The 22,979-nt window shown below is 30.8% G+C and overlaps 1 protein-coding gene across 4 annotated transcripts in view; it reads right to left on the reverse strand.

Moving 5' to 3' along the window:
• TMX3 (thioredoxin related transmembrane protein 3) overlaps window positions 1–22,979 on the reverse strand; it is an 89,334-nt gene that overhangs the window by 32,367 nt on the left and 33,988 nt on the right. For all 4 annotated transcript variants that reach the window (XM_051970528.1, XM_051970529.1, XM_051970531.1 and 1 more), the window contains exons 6-8: window positions 17,173–17,253; window positions 12,124–12,223; window positions 5,519–5,596 (exon numbers count right to left, since the gene is read on the reverse strand). In XM_051970528.1, the coding sequence (XP_051826488.1) occupies window positions 5,519–5,596; window positions 12,124–12,223; window positions 17,173–17,253 (259 nt within the window). The remainder of the gene's footprint in view (window positions 1–5,518; window positions 5,597–12,123; window positions 12,224–17,172; window positions 17,254–22,979) is intronic.

Consider the following 22,979-nt stretch of genomic DNA (forward strand, 5'->3'; position numbering starts at 1 on the left):
TATTTAAGGCTACACATAGTGCTAGGTAATGGGGATATACTTGCCCTAGAAGAACCCAATTTCTAAAGGAAGAGATCATATTAAAAAAGCATACACACACACACACACACACACACACACACAATATATATATGTTCTAAGGAAATGAAAGGTAATCTCAGAAGAAAGACACCAGAACTGAGGAGACCAATAAAGACCTCCTGCAGCAGGTGGAATTTGAACTGAATCTTGAAAAAAGCCAAGTGGCAGAAGCACATTCCAGACAAAGAACAGTCAGCACAAAGGCACGGAGGTGTGTGCAACAGAACTTGGAACACCAAGAAGTTTAGTGTTGGTAGAAAAGTAAGCAGGTGTCAGATTGTGAAGGGCTTTGAATGACAACTATATGTGATTCTAGAAATAATATAGACCCATTTAGCATTTACTGAATAAATGGCTGGTGTGACATTGGCATACTTCTGATTTTAGGAAAATCACTTTGGTGACAGTGATGGGGGGGAGGGGAAGTGCGTAAGATTAAGGAAGAACCTGTTATAGTTCAATGATCAATGAGGCAAAGATCAATGAGGATCTTTACCAAGGTAATGCCTATGTGAATGGAAGGGGGTGACATTACAAAATGGTAAAAGATTGGATGCATTCTTACAATTGTAACACAGTTTCTGTGTTTGTTGTTCTCATTTTAGAGGGAAATAGGAGCTTGGTTAAAAAACAGGATCTTGGGTCAATCTAAATATTAGACGTGATCTGTTTAATCTAAATTTTAAGGGGAACTTTAAAAAATTCTTAGGAATTTTCTATGAACACACCTGAAGCGGGGAGATACATGCAGGTTAAAGGTAAAAGGTTGGAGCAAAATCTACTATGCTTCAGGTGAAGTCAAAAAAGCAGGGGTAGACATCCTGATCTCAGATCAAGCTAAAGCAAAAATTGATCTAATTAAAAGAGATAAGGAAGGACACTATATCTTGCTAAAGGGTAGCATGGATAATGAAGCACTATCTATATTAAACATATATGCACCAAGTGGGGTAGCATCTAAATTCTTAAAAGAGAAACTAAGAGAGCTGCAAGAAGAAATAGACAGTAAAACTATAATAGTGGGAGATCTTAACCTTGCACTCTCAGAATTAGATAAATCAAACCACAAAATAAATAAGAAAGAAGTCAAAGAGGTAAATAGAATACTAGAAAAGTTAGATATGATAGATCTCTGGAGAAAATGTAATGGAGACAGAAAGGAATACACTTTCTTTTCAGCAGTTCATGGAACCTATACAAAAACTGACCATATATTAGGACATAAAAACCTCAAACTCAAATGTAGTAAGGCAGAAATAGTAAATGCATCCTTTTCAGACCACGATGCAATGAAAATTACATTCAACAAAAAACCAGGGGGAAGTAGACCAAAAAATAATTGGAAACTAAATAATCTCATACTAAAGAATGATTGGGTGAAACAGCAAATCATAGACATAATTAATAACTTCACCCAAGAAAACGATAATAATGAGACATCATACCAAAATGTATGGGACGCAGCCAAAGCGGTAATAAGGGGAAATTTCATATCTCTAGAGGCCTATTTGTATAAAATAGAGAAAGAGAAGGTCAATGAATTGGGTTTGCAATTAAAAATGCTAGAAAAGGAACAAATTAAAAACCCCCAGTCAAACACTAAACTTGAAATTCTAAAAATAAAAGGAGAGATCAATAAAATTGAAAGTAAAAAAACTATTGAATTGATTAATAAAACTAAGAGTTGGTTCTATGAAAAAACCAACAAAATAGACAAACCCTTAGTAAATCTGATTAAAAAAAAAAGGAAAGAGGAATTTTCTATGCAGAACAAATTTCAGTTAAAAGAAGTTAAGATAGAATAACTAAATGGAATATAAGGCCTTTAAAGAAATAAGCTGCATCATTTCTGTTATGTCAAACTGTTACATAGCATTAAATGGATAATCAGAAAGCCACACATCTAATAAGTGATATCTAAATTAAGACCTCTGTTTCAGTAAAATGAAGATTTGAAATATTTGCCTCATAAGTGTGAATAATCTAAGTGCAAAAAAAAAAAAAAACCTCTAAAAATTATGATAGGAAAAATACCCAAATTAGAGAGTATGAATAGATTACAACATATCTTTAGGAAAGAGGTTGGAAATACCATTTCCCACACACACACACACACACACACTCTCTCCCTTAAAACAGGGGAAAATTATTTTCACTAAATGGATAGTGAGTCTTTTGACTTAGATATAAGATAGCTCATAAAAATTATCAAACTTCCATCAATGCCAGTGAACTATTTATCTAAGAAACTACACATGGAAAAACTTTATCATCGTTCTCCACTCACCTCCCCAAAAAGAACAAAAGGGAATAGGTCAAAGTTGTGGCAGTCCTTTTATTTGCTTCTGTAGCAAACCCAGTATATCACTAGATGCAAATGCATCTCTCTCTGTCTGTCTCTCCTCAATAAAAATAACCACCAGAACTGTGCAAAAAGCAAAACAAAACAAAACAAAATATATTACTGCCTGCCAGGGATACTATTCAGGATTTCATTTTTTGTTGTTTTGTTTTGTTTTTTTTGGGGGAAATTGCACAGCAAAGGAGATTGAACACATTGAATTTAAGTTCCTTCTAACTCTGATTATAGGCTTTTATACATCTTTCTAATTTTAAGAAATGATCTCTCATCCTACACTTCATTCTATTCCTTACATGAATTTATAAATTCCAATTAAGCAACCAGCCAAGTCTTTATTAAATATCTATTTTATTCCTACCATAGTTTCTCACTTTTAGCTTTTCAGACTAAAAAAGGGTCCACAGTTTCTTCTATTCTTTTTCTGTCCTTTTGCATAAAAGACCTATGAAAAATTTCGCTTAAAAAAAAAAAAAAAAAAAAAAAACCCTTGATTGTTCCAGAATTTAACTTATAACTCCTATGAATTTTCAGTAATACCTGTAGAAAAAATTATCCTTACTTTTCAACAAAATTAGCTGTCAGGCAATTTATTTAAATAAATCCTACTTCCTTCATAGATTATTATCATAAAATTGTAACTGCTATCATATAGGGGAAAAAAAGCTTTTCAAATATGCCTAAATGATTTTTGTCTAGTTTTCCCTTTTGATCACCACATTTATTTCAGTTCTTTGTGTGTATAGGTCCCTATCTTCTCCCCTAGAAGTTTCTAGACTATTTGAATAAAAAAAGGCATTGTTTTTTTCATCTTCACAGCTTTAGCATCAAGCACATTTGCATGTTTGTTTGCACATAGCAGGTGCTTAATCGTTAACTGAACTTTACTGAATGTTATAAAATAAGTATTAAGTGTGTTGCAAATATTTATAACAGTTACGTTTCTATTAAAGTATCAAAATGTGATGTTCTTCAAATAAATCATAAACTGAAAATCTTAAAAATTGAAAACTATAATTCTTCAACTTGAGAAGGAACATGCTTAGAGAATTAAGAGCTGGACATATTGTCAGGAATATCTGGGTTCAAATTTTATCTGACACATATTGATCATAAGACCCTAGAAAAGTCATTTACTATTCAGTGCCCTCAATTTCCTTTCTAGGAAAAACTGATAAAATAACAAGAGCTGGACAAAAAACCAAAATTAGATGGAAAATCAAAATCTTAAGTTAACATAATATGAATGTTTATCTCAAGATATTGTTTCCATCGAAAATATAGTTCTAATGTCACAGTGCTTGGATATAAATTCTAAGTCTCAAATCACAAATAAATTAATCATTTCTAAATTTATATCAAACATTTATTTTTCTGTATTTTTTATATTAAACTTACTGGCATATTTTTAAAGAGTTTTCCAACTAATATCTTTATAAATCATTGTGCATGTATATTTATGTTTATGTATCTCTCTTTACATATGTGTGTATTTATGTATGTATGTTTGTATACATACATATGTATACAGTCAATAAAAATTGGGGAAGAGTAAAAAAAAAACTAACATTACGAGATTTGCTGAGAATATCAATGTGTTGATAGTTATTATGCAAGGAAGTTGGTTTCTTAAAGTTAATCACATTTCTAATAAATGAATGGTTATGCCATAATTTACTATATTTTCATTTATCATGTTTGGGTTTAAAACTTAAATGTTTTAAAAATGTCACTTTTTAATTACTGCTTCTGCATAATGAAATTAAAGATTGGTCTCAATCATGTTCCATTCAACTTAAAAATTAAAAAAATAGGAAATCCAATTTCAAATATGGAAAATCCAGACTCAAATAAATCAATACACAGGAAGAAGGTCTAGGAACCAATACCAAAGAAATACATCACAAGAACAAAGTTTTATTTTTTTTTAATAGTAGATTACTCATTAGCTGTGGGTCATTACCATTCCAGAACTTTTTAACAGAAGTTCTAGATAAGCAACTAGGTAGTAATAGTAAAAGAGTGCTGGCCCTGGATTCAGAAAGATCTAAATTTAAATCTGTCTTCACACTTAACATCTAAATGATACTTCTGGAATCATATAACTCCTGACCTGTTTCAGTTTTTTCATCTGTAAAATGGAGAAATAATAGCATCTGCCTTCCAGAGTTGTTGAGAATCAAATCAGATAAAATTTGCACAGTGTTTACTTAGTACAGTCCAACACAGCTAATTGGGGGTTTTATTAATGCTTGTTCGTTTCCTCTTAATTTCCCAAAACTCTTTTGTTTTTTTTTTTTTTTTCTAGCCTAGTGCTATGAATAGCCATTTGTTTACAAAGAAAAGTAACGTTAGCACAAAGAATTATACAGCAAATAAGAAGTTTAGTGCTGAGCATAAGTTTTTGATAAATAAGAATCTACTCTGGGAAACTATTACCCAGAAAGTAGAGGGCAGTTAAAACATCTCAATGATCAGGATAACTTTATTCATAATACAACTTAAGGAATCAGTTTAACAAAAATAAATTTTGCTATTGTTTTGAAGGAAAAAAAACCAATAACACAATACTTATATTATCTAAATGTTATTTCTATTAATATTTACTAGTTGTAGTTCACATTCATTTATCCTGATAGCTATGAACAAACAAAAATAAATATTTGGCACTCCCCTCTTATTCCCTTCCCTGACTATTATCTGGAAGACCTGCATAAAATCTGATTTTTTTTTCTTTTTTCTGTTTTTATACAATTTTTACAATACATTACTGTAAAAGTTGGATTAAGTATTTGTTTACAGACTATATATAAGCCAATGTTACGTAAAAATAACGTATAAAAAAGATTTAGGAAATACCAAAGCAACAGTAATCGCTTATGTCAACTCTATATACTGAAACCACAATAAGAAAAATATGATGTGGAGGAGATAAGTATATTACAATTAGTTAACAGGTGATTTTTAAAAAATAATTTATACTAAATGTTATCAAATAACACTAAAATATAAAATCTTATCTCAAATAATTTTATCCAAGAAAATGCTATAAAAAAAGGCATTTAAAAAGTCACATACCTCAGGTATAACTTCTTCTGAGGCCGAAAAGAAGTAGGTATAAACAATTAATTCTGAAGCTACTTCTATGTATTTCTCCTGTAGAAATATTTGAAATTAAAAAAAATTAAATGAGCCACTTTTCCATATTTGTGTATGTATATTTTTATATAGATATATCCTTATATATATGTGCACATGTTAATTATGTACAAGAGTATATTACAAGATATCACTATATTATAAATTACACTGAAATTAAAGTGTAATCAGGTTTATCAATTGATTACTTTTTAATTATTCATTTTAATAAATTATTTAGGGTAGGAGGATCTCAAAGTTCCTTAATCCAAAAATAACACTCTGAAAATTAAAACAATTAAATTATTCAAAGATTTTTACAATTTACAAAACACATACCAAATTTACTTCATTTTAATCATATTTTCAAATTCAAAATCAATATTTAAGTTTAAATATTTAGAAACTAATATTTACTTAACTCATAACTGAGGATAAAGTCAAACTAACAATTTAAACTAGGGAAAGGGTACAGAGAGATTCATGAATGATTTTTTTTTTAATTTCTTAAAATGAAAGTATAGCAACCATCATAAAGCTATCAGCTATATGATTCCAGTTAAACAAATATATAGATTAATATTCTACAATTCTGGGATATTCTTCTGGGAATTGATTCATCTATAAAGAAGTTGCCTCCTACATTCAAGTATGGTTCCACCCTCACATTAGCCTTTTATATTCAAACTGTTAGCCATCCTATATATTTGAGATTATGGAACTGTCCCAACTCACACAGATTCATGTCACAATTTATCGTGCATTTTTCCCCAAAAAAATACCTCTATTAAAAGGCCTAAACTTAAGAAAACATTAAAGCATTATCAAATTTGATAGTATTTACATATTTTGATCCATGATCTCATTAAATGTGGGCACTAGTTCCTATAGTGCTAATCATTATTTAATCCTTTGTAACTTTTATCCCTTTTCATTTGAAATACTCATTAGGATCCTCACAAAAAGTGCTGATGAATTTCTCACTAGATCTCATTGTTTCTTGGAGATCAGTAGAGGTACTGCTTATCAATAATTATTTTTACTCTTTCTACATGAATATGCCAACCTGTTCTCCAGAGATCACAGGACAGATTCTCATAAACTTTAGCAATCTTGCTCAATAAGGTTTTACAAATAAGATATTTTAAACCTATAGTTGACTGCTATGTTTCTCCATCTGGCAAAGAAGTCCACTTTAGTCAAAAAAGATTGAGGAACATATGACTAAAATTTGGAGTATTTTGTCAAATTACTTTGAGAACTTCTCTATTATAAGTTGCAATTACATTCATAGTGTTTTTTTCTGGCTAGTGTACATGAAGTACACCAAAATCTATGAAAATCAAGAATCCTACTAAAATGATACTTCTTGGACATATCAAACTAACTCCATTAATTTCACAGTCTAAGGAGAACTGTGAAGTATGCTCCATTTATATTAGTTGTATGTTTTAAAGTTAAAATTTAAATGAGAATATCAAGTGACATTAAAAAAAAAAGTTTTTTTTTTCTTTCTGGATTCCACTACACCATCTAATTTCCATGAAATCTGTTTTCCTACCTTCCCAATCTCCCAAATATTTTATCTCAAAAACTATTGATTTCCTCAAGTCCTTCACAACCAGTTTTAAGTAAAATACTCATAATTAAAACATTCTTTTAAGACAGAAATTATAGAACATTTTCTGCTTCTTTTATATATTGGACTGATCTTTTTGGTACCTAATCAAAGCTCCTCTTTAACTTTTTCCCTTGCAACTTTGGGTAACCCACAATGACCTTCAGAACTTTGCTGTTTTCTTCCCACAGTCAATTTTCATACTGTTCTATATTTTCTGCTACTTACTGGATTTTCTCTACCTCAAAATCAATTAATTAATCACTAAATTTATTATCCTCTCACCTCTTCCTTGCAACAAACAGGGTACTTCTTAATTTCCTCTAATTCTTATCAATGACATCATCATGAATATTCTTTTAGTCACCAAACTTTGAAATCATGAACTATCTGACTCATCCTTCATTTCTTATATTCTGTCAATAAGATTTACCATGTTTCCCTTTGAAATGTTTATAACAAGATTAAAAACCTCTTTTCCTTCATTTGCACAGAAACAAATAAAAATTTTCATTCCACCATTAGCTGCAAATTAAATGAAACAACAATCATAACAAGTCCTAATTTCCCATTTTTAGTATCTCTGGAATTTCTTATCTAATCTATATATGAATATAAGATAAAACTTTCTAAACTACCATTTTATTATATAACTCCTCTACTCAAGAATAAATAATTTTGTACAAATGTTAAGATTCAAAATGAAATTTCTAAGCCTTATTTTTTAAACCTTCCCCAATCTCATACAGACCTTCATATAAAACCTGCACTTCTTTCCAGTGAGGTCGTATTTAATTCTCAAATGGTCAGAATTCCAAAGGACTCTGGAAACCATACAATCCAACTTATATTTAAAAAGAAATTTCTCTATAGCATAACATAACAATCTTTGCTTTTCAAAGAGATGCAATACCTCCCATAATAACCTATTTCTGCTCTCTAATCCCAAACTGAATAAACTTAAATATTCTTCATGATCATTTCTCTATAGCATAACATAACAATCTTTGCTTTTCAAAGAGATGCAATACCTCCCATGATAACCTATTTCTGCTCTCTAATCCCAAACTGAATAAACTTAATTATTCTTCATGATCATAAAATTATAACTAGACAAAACATAAAAGATGATCTAATCAAATCCCTATATCTTATATATAAAAGTATTTGAATTTTACTGTATTAAATTTCCTCTTATTAGATTCAGCCTGAGATCATTTTTGTATCCTATCTTCCAATATGTTAATTATCCCTCTCTGGTTTGTGTCATCTTCCTAACTGGTATTTATATTATTAACCAAGCTGCAGATTTAAAAAATACATATTTACTATCTAGAACCAAATATAGATTCCAAGGGAACATCAATTAAGAGATTTCCAAACACTCAACTAGTTGAGAATCCATCAAATTGAAATAATTTTTAATCCACATCTCTCCATTTAGTGGGTAGGAATACCACAAGAAGATGTTCTGCTAAAATTCAAATAAACTGATTTATAGAATTCTCCTTATCAAATAGTGTCATAATTCCATTAAAAAAGAAAATATTAATCTGGCATAAGCTATTCTTGACGCTACTCATTACAAATGTTCAATAACTATCATTTTTAATGAAATGTTTTAGAATTTTGTCAGGAATTAAAATCAAGTTCATTTGTCTACAGTTTCTAGATTCATATTCTTCTAATCCTTGTTTGAAAATTAGGACAAAATTTGCCTTTCCCTAAATCTACATCACTTTATCTCTATAATCTTTCAAGGACAACTAATAATAGTCAACAATCATATCTGCCAAAGACTATTTAGACCAGGAACTATCTAGGTCCAGTGTCTTGAATTCATTTCTCTTAGAATATATCTACTTCTTCTAGGTGTCAATTCACTATTCTCCCTCTTTGGTCTTTTCTTTCAAATTCAAGATCATTCTTCCTAGAAAGGAAAACATTTAAAATAGTTATTGATCATTTCCATCAAAAATTATTACTTCTCCCCCCAAGCAGCAGTCCTAATCCTTCTTTTTATCCTCCTACTTTTCTCCAATTTATATAAAACAAAAACCAAAAAAGCCACCTTTTTTATAGCCCTCAGATCATTCTGATCTTTAGTGTTTCTAATTCTATTCTATCTTCCTCTCTTATCTATAATATAAAATCAATCTTTTACCTACTGCAAACAACTTCTAAATATCTAAATTGGTCAACAAATTATCAAATTTCTAATTTATTTCAATAACTTTTCCTCCCTAAAATTCTTGTGTGTTCATATTTTGCTATTGAGATCTTTTCATCTTTCTCAAGCTGAAATTCTCTGTAGAATTTAAAGATTGGATTCTGAATCCTTTAAAATCTGTATTTCTCACAACTAGAAAGCATATTAGACTAATACCTAGCTTTCCTTCCCTATTAATACTGAAATAGAATGGCCACTTATTACTTTTTATACTTAAACTTTGTGTCAGTTCTAAAAGTTATCAGCAGTACTTCTCCTACCTTTTGAAAAAATAGTTATCATTATGGAAAATTATAAATTATTAGCCCCAGTCCTAGTCACTTTCTTGAATCCTAGTCCCAAGGAATACTAACAATTTAAAATTGTTCACAGATATCTGGTACTTAGTATGTACAAAAACAAAATAAAAGAAAATCAGTCATTATTTTTCCCAGAAAGCCTACCCTTCTTCCAGTGTCATTGTCCTTTTAATAATCCAGGTCTATAATCTTAGTCATCCTCTCATTCTAAAATGTTTCATTAAAAATGATAATTATTGAGCATTTATCATGAGTAGTATCAAGAATAACTTATACCAGACTAATAGTCTCTTTTTTTAATGGAATTGCTACACTAATTGATAAGGGGAATTCTGCAAATCAGTTTATTTGAATTTTACCAGAACATCTGACAAGATTTCTTGTGGTACTTCTGCCCACTAAATGGAGAAATGTGGATGGATTCTCAACTAACTGAGTGTCTGGAAATCTCTTAATTAATGTTTCCTTGGAATCTATATTTGTTCCTGGATGGCATAACTTTTTTTTTTAATCTGCAGCTTGGATAATAATATAAATACTAATTTGGAATAACCAATCTTTTGCCAATTCCTATAGTTTCCACCATATTGTCTCTTCCATACAGATTTCTTCTCTCCACTCTCAAATTTACTATCTGAGTTTAAGTCCTTAAACCTCACCTAGACTATTGGAACAGCTTCTTAATTGTTCTATATATCTGAAGTCTCTTCGATACTATAATCCATCCTCTATAAAGCTGCCAAAGTGACCTTATTAAAGCAAGGGAAGCACAGGTCTGTGTCATCTCCCTCCAAATACAGATATACATATATTCAATTAATTTCAGTGGATCCCTAGTTATGCCTCTAACATCAGATATAAACTCCTCTGACTGTTATTTATAGTTTATTACTTGACTCCATCCTATCTTTTCTTTCTTTAAAGAAATACTCCTATTACATATTGTATATTCCAGCCACATTGGTGGTCTTACTCCTGACAAGCAAACTTCCGTCTCAGATGCTTTGCACTAAAGAGATGCAGTCTCTCCTCACCTCTACAACTCTTAGAACTCTTGGTTTGCTTGAAGACTCAATTTAAGAGACATCTTCAGCATGAAGTTTATTCTGTTCCCCTCAGTTGCTAATACCTTTTCTTTCTCTCAAGATTACCCCGTATCTTGGGGCAGCTAGGTGACACAGTAATGCCCAGTTAGGGCACTGGCCCTGGTCAAAAGACCTGAATTCAAATCCAGTTTCAGACACCTGACACTTATTTAGTTGTGCAACCTTAGGCAAGTCACAGATGCCCAAGTGCCTAAGTGAGGAAAAGGATTATCTTTATCCGCTTTGTGTATATTTTATATATATCCATATGTGTATTTTGCCTCCCTTGATAGGAAATAAACTTCTTGAAAACAGGAGCTTTTTATCTCCAGTATCTAAGGTAGCACCTGGAACAAAATTAAATACTTATAAATGTCTATTCTTTGATTGGTATGCTTTTGGTAGGGGGAGAGCTCTAGAATAAATTTATAGAAGCTCACCATCTCAACTGTCTGAATGCCAGTTATGATATTATCCCTAACTTTTCTTCTACTTCCTCTTTCTAAAAAGATCAGTAACATATTCCAATGACAACATGACTTTTGTTTCTGTATTAACAATCTTTTTTTTTTTTCTGTATTAACAATCTAACTAATGTTTTCTATTATATTACCCTGATCTATTCCCTTAATTTCCTCATGGAATACATCATTTTAAAATACAATGCTTCCCTCTATTACCTATATCATTTTTTTTGAATGAAATGTATACTTAGTCAAGACAATAGTGGAGTAACAACAAAATCAGTGTCAGACTTGAATTCAAGAACCTATTATGAAGTAATTGTTTAGGGTTATTTAACCTTAAGCAACTAAGATTATAAACTGCAGAACAATTATGGACCTGCACGTTATAGAAAATTTCCTCACAGAGTTCCCTACAACAACAAAACTATTAGTCAAAAAATAAAAAAATAACATTCATCCAATTTAAGTAGAGGAAGCTTGGCATCTCTCATCTGTTTCCTCATTTCTAAGAGAAACAAACATCAGAAATAATGGAAAGTAAGAAAATACTCTATATCACTGAATAAATTAAAATCAGTTATAGGCTAAGCATACATTAACTTAGCTAACAATTGCCAAAAAAAAAAAAAAAAGTAATTGGTATAATGGTGCAGTTAAAACAACAGAGATATTTGAAAAAATGCCTACAAATATATACATTTTATGATACCTATTTTTCAAAATATCTGGAATCAAGGTTTCTTGCATGGATATTTAGAATTTAGTATGCTATAGGAACTATGACTTACTTAAAATGCGACAAAACAAGTTTTAACTTGGTATTCAAAATTTATCTTCATTTCAAACCTTTAAAGGTGACTCTCCTCCAACATAAAGAAACAGTACACGATGCCTCTTCTTTACATGTTCAAACATCTGTTGACTTGGAAGTGGACGGATTAGTGCCCTGCATTTAAAAAAGGAAATTTTTTGTTTAAATTTAAAATAAAACCCACTTTCCAACTTATAAATCATGGTTATGTATTTGTATCAAAATGATTTTTACACTTTCATAATTATCTAAGAGTAAAAAGATTTTATTCTCTCTTACAAAATAACAAACTGATACATCCATATACATATATTTATGTTATGGTTCATATCATCCAAAATGTTTTTTATATATATGTATATATATGTTTGTATACATACACATGAGTGTATACATATACAAGAGTTAACAATAAATAACACAACTAAGCTCTTGCACAAATAAAATCTATTTTGCTTTATATAAAATGCCAGTTAAAAATTTTTTTTAGATAAACAACATGGAAAAAAATTTAGTAAAAAGGGAAGAAAAATATTGGTACTGCTGTTTATTATAAAATTAAAATAGTTCATGCATAAAATTATAAAAGCTCATTTGACTACATTTTAATAATCTTGTTTAATAACATAAGATTAAAAATTATTACAGGTTTGACTAATTCTAGAGAATACTACCACAATGCAAAGGTTCATAAAGATTTGAAGAGATATATGAGAAACAGTAAACAAGTATAACCAATATGATTTATTTTAAACTATACTCTTCATTTAAAACAATTGCTATGAGAATAATTAATACTTTAATTCTTTTATTTTTTCCTTATATGTATTTTATTTAGCTTTTTTAAACTAGTACCATAAGCTAATAAAAGGTATTATTTAAAATAAATCTTATTTTTAGAATTTCTTATTATTATACTTTTATGTATGTAAAATGTTTTATGTAAAAATTAGCATTTAATTATGAAATTGACCAAAAAGACTCATTAAAACATTTTTCAGAAAAAAGAAAAATTATGGACTTATCCAAAGAACCTAACATTTTTATTATACAAAAACTATATAACTACTAATTTATTAATATTTTTTATTTATATGTTTAAGAGGAAACTAAATTAAAATTAAATTACACTAAAAAATTAATTAAACAAAAATGATCAGAAATAGCTAATGTAACATGAATTACTACAAACTGTGCATATTGTTTGAAACATCTGTATCCACAAGTTTTGCAGATTTGATGTGTTTAAAAAATAGGCAGTTCTCTCAAGTATTGCATCATTTTGCATTCTATTTTTACCTTTCTAACAATTAGCTAGAGTTGATGCAACTACAAAAGTTAACCTTGAAATTTTGGTTGCAATACTTTCAATAGCAGTTGCATCAGAAAAAAATCTTATAACATTCGATAGAAATCTGTAAAATAAATATCAACAAAAAAACCTACCAAAATCCCAAGACCATAACTTGAGGATGGGGAGAAAAAAACAAAACAAAACAAAAAATCTCACAAGCCTTACTGATTTTATTTTTAAATGACTATTAAAAAAACATAAAAACAAAAATAATTATAGTAAGGAAAGTATAATGTAAGAATTTCCTTTACTGGAAACGGCTAAGGTAGAGTCAGGCTGTACTGAAAAGCTGTTTCTTGAATAATTTTGTCCTAAAATATCTGAATGTCTCTAAATTCTATCAGTAACCTACTTTTTTCTTCCTCTCTCAAAACTTAATGCAATCAATTGTTCACTCTTTCCTCTTTTTGTTTAAGTCATGGCCCTATTCATGATTAAATGTAAGTTCTCCAACTATACTCACTCTAACAGTCAGCTCCCCTATGGTGAATCCTAGTAAGTCAAATTTCATATTATGGTTTAAGGTTTACAAAGAACTTTGTTCATAACAACCGTGTGGGTGGCTGAAAGCATCATCTCTCTCTCTCTCTCTCTCTCTCTTTTTTAATTTTTAGGAAATTAAGACAAAGATAAAGTGACTAGCTTATGATCACACAGGTAGAAACCCAAGTATCATGACTCCAAGTCTTCTCCTGCAGATGTTTTCTCTACCCATAATACTCTCATTTATCTTTTCTCTCTCCTTGTCTATTTGCTCCTTCTATATTGCATGTAAACAAACATGTTAAGCTGCCAGACATGCATACACACAATCCTTCACTCAACTGTCAATGTGAATTTCCTGAGGTATAGATCTGATCATGACACATCCTCCTATTCTATAAACTCTAGTAACTTCCTATCAGCTCCGGCATCAAATATAATCAATTAAATACAAGAAAACCGTCTATTTTGCTTTTATTTCCCTTCATATCCTCATCCTTTTTTTACAAACTGCTTACACCTTAATCACCCCCACATATCCTGAGACCCAACACTGGCTGTTGTTTGCATAAGACAATTCTTCTCCATACCCTAAACATCTTCATTAGCAATCTTCTAAGTCGGGATTTCTCTCCCTTCTCATCTATATTTTAAAGTTTCAGTTAAAATCCTCTCCAAGAATTCTTTCCCAATTTCCTTTTAATACTAATGTCTTCCCTCTGTTGATTATCTTGTTCTGATGTATCTTATTTGTAATGCTGTCTACTCCATTACACACTGAGAACAGTAATCTTCTTTTTTCCTATAGTTTAATAATACCAAAGAAGACTGAAAATTCTGTTTCTGAACTTCCTTCTGAGCTACAATTCTAAATATACCTGCAACGTCTCTCCACTTTGATTTCCTACCAAACCTCAAATTCAGTACGTCAAAACCAAAGTTTATTTGGTATTTTACTACTTACACTTAGTACTTATGACTTACAATGCCCCCACCCCACTCTTCCACTGGTAGCATGTGGGTATTTTAATTCTTCCTTTTTCTTTGCTTTTCATGTTCAATCATTTACTAAATTCTGCCATTTTCACCTCTATAAAATCTCTTCCTTATGTGTCTTTCTCATTACACCCATTGTCAACATCTTAGATTTCAAAATTATCCCTAATACACTTATAATAGCTGATGGGTAGTTCCTTCCATTTGATTTTTTTTCTCTCCCCAATCCATCAATTAATTATATAGCTAGACTATTCTTTATACATTCTAAAGTCTCTGATAACAGAGTATATCATTTTCATATTTTTAGCTTCACTAAGTAGCATATTTTGCATACAATAAGCATTTCATGGATAATTACCTGATTGAATCTATTAAGTCCAAATCTCTAGTAAAAAATATTCAGGAATTCCTTCAAAAATATTTTTTAAAGGATCTTAATTTAATTTCTTTGACTATATTCAAGGTCTTCAAAAATCTGCAGCCACCTTCATTTTTTACCCAGTTACAGCTAGGTTCACAGTAAATAAAAAACTAGACCTGGAGTCAAGAAGATCTGAGTTCAAATCCTGCCAAAAGAGTTACTATGTGATTCTGAACAATTCACTTAAATTTTGTTTTTCTTAATTTCCTCATTTTAAAAATGGAGCTAATAATAAACACTGACCTCCCGGGGTTGTTGGGAGAATAAATGTAACAATATTTGTAAAATGTTTTGCAAATCTTAAAGTGATAGCTAACTGCTAAATATAACGTTCCCTTTCCATCCTCTTTCTTCTAAGCAAACTGTCTACCTTGGGCTTCATCATTTCCCTTTCTCCATCTCTACTTTTGTAATATCTTTCCTTTCCTTCTTCACATTTCAAATGTCTTTATTTGTAAAATGCTTAGCCTAATTCCTGGGACATTGTAGATACTCTATAAATGTTTATTCCTTTCTTTCCTTCTTTAACATCTCTCTCTTCAAAGTCATCTTACCTGATTTATTCTCTATCTCTCAAAATCAAACATTAAATAATCCCAGTCTCAGACCTCACAATACAATTCTTGAAAATAAGCATACATTATAGGTATTGTAATTATATTTTATATGTATTATACTATTATTGTACTATTATCTATTGTTCTATTAGCTCCATGAGCATAGTCACTGTATCTTTTTTAGTTTGAATGTTCCTCAGGACTTAGCACAGGGCTTTGCAAATAGCAAGTGCTAAATATTTGGTGAATGCTGAATAAGTGACTAAGATCAAGCTCTACATATTGACTTTCTCATTTTACAGTCAAATTTTGATCACTTTTGTTTTCTGAATAGTACTTTTATAAAATTTAACTTTAGCACATTTAATAAATGGCAATGATCGACTTACATACACGAGGTCTCACATTGCACATGCTTCAGTTGCAGCCATTCTGGATGCAATGAAAAAGAAAAAAATTCGGACCAACTTCAAATGTTGATTTCAAGAGTCTCTATGACCCTATCAATAAGTTAGCACTAAACAAACCTCAAAACTTCAAAATTTTGCTATGAATTATTAATCAAAATGTCAATACTGTTATGCCTATAATGTACCCCAATATGGTCCTAACCACTTTTAATAAAGCATCTTTATATTCTGCATGAAAATTTCTATTTGAAAGAAACTGCTTGAGCCCAGAAAGTTAGTGTTGTTTTTTAAATGTGTAGGCAAAAAGAAATCATTATCTAAGTTTGTGAAATTAATGGCCTCTCTAAATAATATGAAAATTAAATGTGGAGTATATTTTTAATTACATAATATATTTTAAGTAGAAAGGATTAAATGAAATCCATCTACTTAATTTTTCTTGAACATGTTATATAAATAAAAACTATAGTGATAAATGGGATTGCTCATTAAAAACAAAGCTGCAATTACTAAGTTAACGTTTATCACTTTTTTACTTATTATGTTTTATGACGCAGCATAATGGAATTACAATGAAAGATAATACAATAATGACTATATAGAATGACACTTTCAACATGTTTAAAGACCATAAGAAAAACAAAGTTAATGACATAAAGAATTCTGCAAAATGACATTTTTCTGTACCTCATCTGATTCTTACATATCTGTTACATAAACTTATACTTCAAAAAAACCCCTGTAAATTATAATTATACAATTAAAACACAAAAAATTTTTAAAGTAATCAATATCCTTAAGAGTTTAATTCTCTACATTTGACCCTATTATATTATTTTCAAGGAAGAACAAATACTTACCCAGATACTCTATGAGCAAACTCAATGATATCATCTCTAGTTCTAGGCCCTCGGTAGTTATATGCCAGGTCATTTTTTAATCTTCAAAAGAAAAAGAAAAAAAGGCTGAATTGGTTTTCTGATTATTTAAGTATTTGAATTCAGTTTTAATTTGTTAATTAAAAAGTTATTTGTAGTTTAAAAAAGCTAGTTTTCAAAACACAAATGGAATGTATTAAAAATAAGTTACAGGGGCATACAATAAATAGAAATTTAATTTAGAGCAGCCCAACCAAATTATAAAGAAAAATATAATTCAAATAAAGTAGTGTATAGGTACCTCATAAAAGATTTTTCATATATGGGAGGAAAAAATATATGCATAAGTATATATAAATTATATATCTATATCCATGTATATAGTAATTCATATATGAAATATATATATCCATATAAATGTGAGTATAAACACCCAACCACCTACACCCAGACTTAAAAAAGAAAAAAAAAGAATGGGGAGGTAGGGCAAAATAACTTGAGAGTCACAGAGTACATAGAAATGGAAAAGACAATATCATTTGTAATCAAGCCTCCACTCCTCTACCTATACTTCCCCCCTTACTTTTTAGTTTTTCTTCCCAGAAGACAGGGCAAGAATAAGGCATATAAGATTAAGAAACATTCTGAGGTTGAGGGGAGGAGATCCTTGCTGTCTCTACCTGTGGGATTTGGGAGCAAAGATTAGGAAGATCTAACTAAGTACATATAGCCATCTATACAATAGATACCTATGGAATATATAAGAGGGAGGGAGGGGAGGAAAGTAGGGAAAGGAAAGAGGGAGGAGAAGAAGGAAAGGGAGGAAGAGAGAAAAAAGGAAAGGAGAAAGGAAAGGAAGGGAAGGAGGGGAAAAGACAATGAATGAAAAAAGGAAGAAGGAAAGAAGAAAGGGAAAGAGAGGGAGGGAGGCAAGAAGAAAGGAAGGATGAAAAGGAGGGAGAAAAAGAAGGGCAAAGGAATGGAAGAAGGAAGGAGAAAAAGAAAAGAAACTAAGAAAGAAGTTTACATATATATCTACTAATATGCATATGTACTCATATATCTATTTAGATGTAAATGTGTGTGTATATATGTATATATATATATATTTTTTTTCTTATCCATATAAAATGTCTAAGAGGGACTTATACACTAAGTGAAGATATTCTTTAATGAAGGTATTAGTAAAAAAACAAATGGGTTTTCCCAAATGATAACTGATTAAAAGTTGTAGAAAATCAGAACTCTTTATGTTTACTTTTTCTGATTACCAAAAAAAAAAAAAAAAAAAGGCATCTGGTTTTACTCTTTTAGTTTTCTCCTATACGTATAAGATCTCTCAAGATTTCATGATAGATTTATCATCAAAAATGCTCTCTTATAATAAATATTAGACAAAACACAAAACAGATATATATGCTCCCCCAAAGTATTCAACACTGATGGAAATTCAGCACAAATTCTAGGTGGAAAAGTATGTTGTAGATTTGAAGTATATAGTAAGTTTGAACAGTATGCAATAAATAATCAACAAAAAGAAGAAGGTGGTAGAGAAATGTCATCTCAGCATTATACCACAGAAAAAGAAGATTTGCCAGGCACATGGGAAAAATAAAGACAAGTCAGCTAGGTCATACAGGGGATAGAGCACCAGTCCTGAAGTCAGGAAGAACTGAGTTCAAATCTAGCCTCAGCTACTTAATATTTCCTACCTATGGGATCCTGGGCAAGTCACTTAATCCCAATTGCCTCAGCAAAAAAAAATTAAAAAAAAAAAAATAAGGACACATGAACATCCAGAATACTCTCTACTGGAATGCTGGAGGTAATAGGTGTGAAAATATCAGTAACTTTGCCAAGAAAACACCAAATGGGGTCATAAAGAATCAGAAACTCTCTCTTGCATCAGCTTAACTCAACAGAACATTATACTTCTTGGTGATCCTTCCCCACCCCCTATTCCTTTAGTGGGTGTCTCACCTCATTATATTGTAAGTTCTTTGGGAATATGGACTGTATTTCTTTGTCTTTTTTATATCCCCAGAACTGAGTATAGTGCCTGGCATATGGCATAAATTAGGCATTTAAGAAATGTTTATTGGAGGAACTTGATTTTCTCCAAATTCTTTCAGGATTCAATGTCTCATTAACATAAAACTCTCATGGGATATAAAACTTGGAGCAATCAATGAAAGTAAAAAAAAAAGGCTATAATATTGAGAAGCTAATTAATAATAATGACATTTAAGAGAAGGGACAGTAAACCTGATTGCTTTCAAAACGTGACAGTATAGTAGATGCAAGACATAATAAAATACAAAGACCAAAAATCAGTCAAATATTAAAAACAAAAGCACAAAATTGAAAGGCACTTTAGTCTATTCCTTTAGGGCCATGCATTATAAAATGTACATAAAATCCTCATTATAATATACCCAACCAGTGTTTCTATTGGGCTTATATCCCAAAGAAATACTAAAGAAGGGAAAAGGACCTGCATGTGCCAAAATGTTTGTGGCAGCCCTGTTTGTAGTGGCTAGAAACTGGAAATTGAATGGATGCCCATCAATTGGAGAATGGCTGGGTAAGTTGTGGTATATGAATGTTATGGAATATTATTGTTCTGTAAGAAATGACCAACAGGATGAATACAGAGAGGCTTGGCGAGACTTACATGAACTGATGCTAAGTGAAATGAGCAGAACCAGGAGATCATTATACACTTCGACAACGATATTGTATGAGGATGTATTCTGATGGAAGTGGATTTCTTTGACAAAGAGACCTAACTCAGTTTCAATTGATAAATGATGGAGAGAAGCAGCTACACCCAAAGAAAGAACACACTGGGAAACGAATGTGAACTATCTGCATTTTTGTTTTTCTTCCCGGGTTATTTTTACCTTCAGAATCCAATTCTCCCTAAGCAACAAGAGAACTGTTCAGTTCTGCAAACATATATTGTATCTAGGATATACTGCAACATATCTAACATATATAGGACTGCTTGCCATCTAGGGGAGGGGAGGGAGGGGAAAAATTGGAACAGAAACGAGTGCAAGGGATATTGTAAAAAAAATTACCCTGGCATGGATTCTGTCAGTATAAAGTTATTATTAAATAAAATAAAATAAAATATTAAAAAAAGAAAGAAAAAATGAAAATATATATATATGTATATATACCCAACACCAATTTCTACTTAAAGACCTTCAAAGGAAGAGATTCCTAACTCTCAAGGAAGGCCATTTTGCTTCTGAACAGCTCTTTTTTGAGATCAAACTTATAATAGTCTTTTTGCAATTTCCAAAGCTACTGTTGCTGATTCTGCCCTTTGAGTACAAATAAAATCAGTCTCCTTTATGTGACAAATCTTAAAATACATGAAAATAATATTTCTCCTGAAACTTTACTTCTCCAAACTAAACAAAAGTCCAGTTCCTTCAAATGATCTTATTATGACATGAACTCAAGAGACTTTACTATCCTTCTTATTCTCTTTTGGAAACTACGGGTCAACAATGTCCTTTATAAACCATGCATCCAAAATCATTACAAAATTGCAGATAAAGTCTGCTAAGGCAAAAGTACAACAATAATATCATCTGTTCCTCAAAATTATGCCCCCTTTAAGGCAGTACAAGACTACATTAGGTAGCTTTTTTGGTAGCAAAATCACACTGCTAACTCATAATGAACTTGCAGTTAGCTAAAAGTGGCAGATCTTTTTCAAATAAACTGCCATCCATCCATGATACTCCCATTATATAAAAGTGAAGCTTATTGTTTTATACCCAAGAGTAAGATTTCATATTTATTCTTACTAAATTTCTACTAGATTCAATTCAATTCTCTAGATTCTTTTTGAATCCTGACTCTGTAATTCAATGTTGCCAAGCTTTCTTAGCTTTGCCTTTTCTAAAAAATGATTAGCATGCTATATACAAATCAATGATGAAAGTGTGAAAAGAAATAGGTCAGGCATAGATCCCAAGAAGGACACGACAGACACAAACTAATCTTAGAGGGGAAAGAACATGTTTGGGGAATGGGGTAAAGATGCCATCTGAGGCCAGACTGAAAAAAAGCCCTTCAAAAAGTAGGATTAGTGCCAAGCCTAGAAGAAAGCCAGGGAAAGGCAGGAGGAAGCATTAAGAACATTCAATGAAAAATTGAAGACATGATAAGTGGAATATTATGTGTGAAGAACAATATGCAAGTAAAATCACAAAGTACAAGAAGGAGAGTAAAGTTTAACTAAGACAAAAAGGTAAACCTACCTAAGAAGAACTTTAAAAGGCAAACAGAAGACTTCACATAATACCATAGGGTAAAGACAACAGAATTTAATGGGTCAGGGAGAGGAAAGAATTTAGAAAACCTATATTTTAGAAAAAAATTATTTTATTACTTAAACTGAGGATGGACTGATATGAGGGGGAGGGGGAGACAAGAAGCAGACATAAATTAGAAGGCTATTGCTATAGTCTATGTGAGAAGGGATGAAAAGCTTGAGCTAAGAGAATTTATGAGAATAGAAAAAGAAACACATACTTGATTAGTTCTGAAAGTAAATGAGAAAGCTGTTATGAGGAGAAGCTTTTGAGGTGGGAAGGAAATAATGTGTGTTTTAGACATGTTAAATTTGAGATGCATGTGGGACAGATAACTTGAAATGTCCAAAAGGCATGGATGGTGATATAAGACTGGAATTCAAGAGAAAGAATAAGATTGGAAATAAAGATCTGGAAAGAATGAAGAATAAACAAAGGAGATAAAAAACATTCAGGCAAATAGGAAGACAACTGGAAAGTAGTTTCATGAAAGCCTTAAGAGAGAGTATTTGGAAGGATAGTGTAATTATTAGTGTCATGCTTCAGAGAAGTTAAGAAGGTTGAGAACTAAAGCCATTAAATTTGATTATTTTGGTTATTTTCGAGAGCTTGGTTTCAGTTGAAGGGTAAAGTAAGATACCAGACTAAAGGTGGTTAAGAAGAAAACATAGAGGAAATATAAGCAGCTATTAGAAAAGGTTTTCTCAATGACTTTCACCTAGGAGTAGAGAAGAGATATGTAAGATAAGATGTAGGGCTGGTCAGATCAAGTTAGAATTGTTTTTTGTTTTTTAATGATGGCTGAGACATGAGAATGTTGTAGGCAACAGGTAAGGAAATAGACAAAGAAAGCCAAGAAGTGATAGCATGGAAAAGAACTAAGGAATGAAGGAATTGAGAGCACATTGTTAGATGGAAAGTACATAAAAGGAAAGGATTCTTATCATAATAAAAGACTATTATCAAATTAAGGAGTCTCATGGTTTGTGAACATCGAAATAGGGAACTTTGCAAGTTTTGGCAAGATCAAGGACAGGGCCATTTCTCTTATACTCTTGAGATGAAGTAGAGTAGGTATCATAGGAACTGAGTTAAACTGAGTAAGTAGGAAGTTAATAGTTTTGTGTATAGCTGTCCAAATAGTTCTGAATCCTTCTTTTTACTTTACTGTTAAATCTTAATCTCTCACTCTTTTTATATACACAAAGACAAACACATCTTTTACAAAAGAATTATATGACGTATTTTACAAAAAGCTTTTGATACAAATAAAATATATCTGCATCATTCCTCTCATCTACTGGTTATTTAATTATAGTGTCAAGAAGGAAATTAAGTTAGCATGACATGATCTGTTGTTGATGAATATATCATTATTTCACCTTATAAATGTTTGCCAACCATCTTTTTAATTATGTGTCTTAGAATGTTCCAAGGAATTAAAGCCAAACTTAC

The sequence above is a fragment of the Antechinus flavipes genome, chromosome 1, assembly GCF_016432865.1.
Source record: "Antechinus flavipes isolate AdamAnt ecotype Samford, QLD, Australia chromosome 1, AdamAnt_v2, whole genome shotgun sequence".
Classification (NCBI taxonomy): Eukaryota; Metazoa; Chordata; class Mammalia; order Dasyuromorphia; family Dasyuridae; genus Antechinus; species Antechinus flavipes.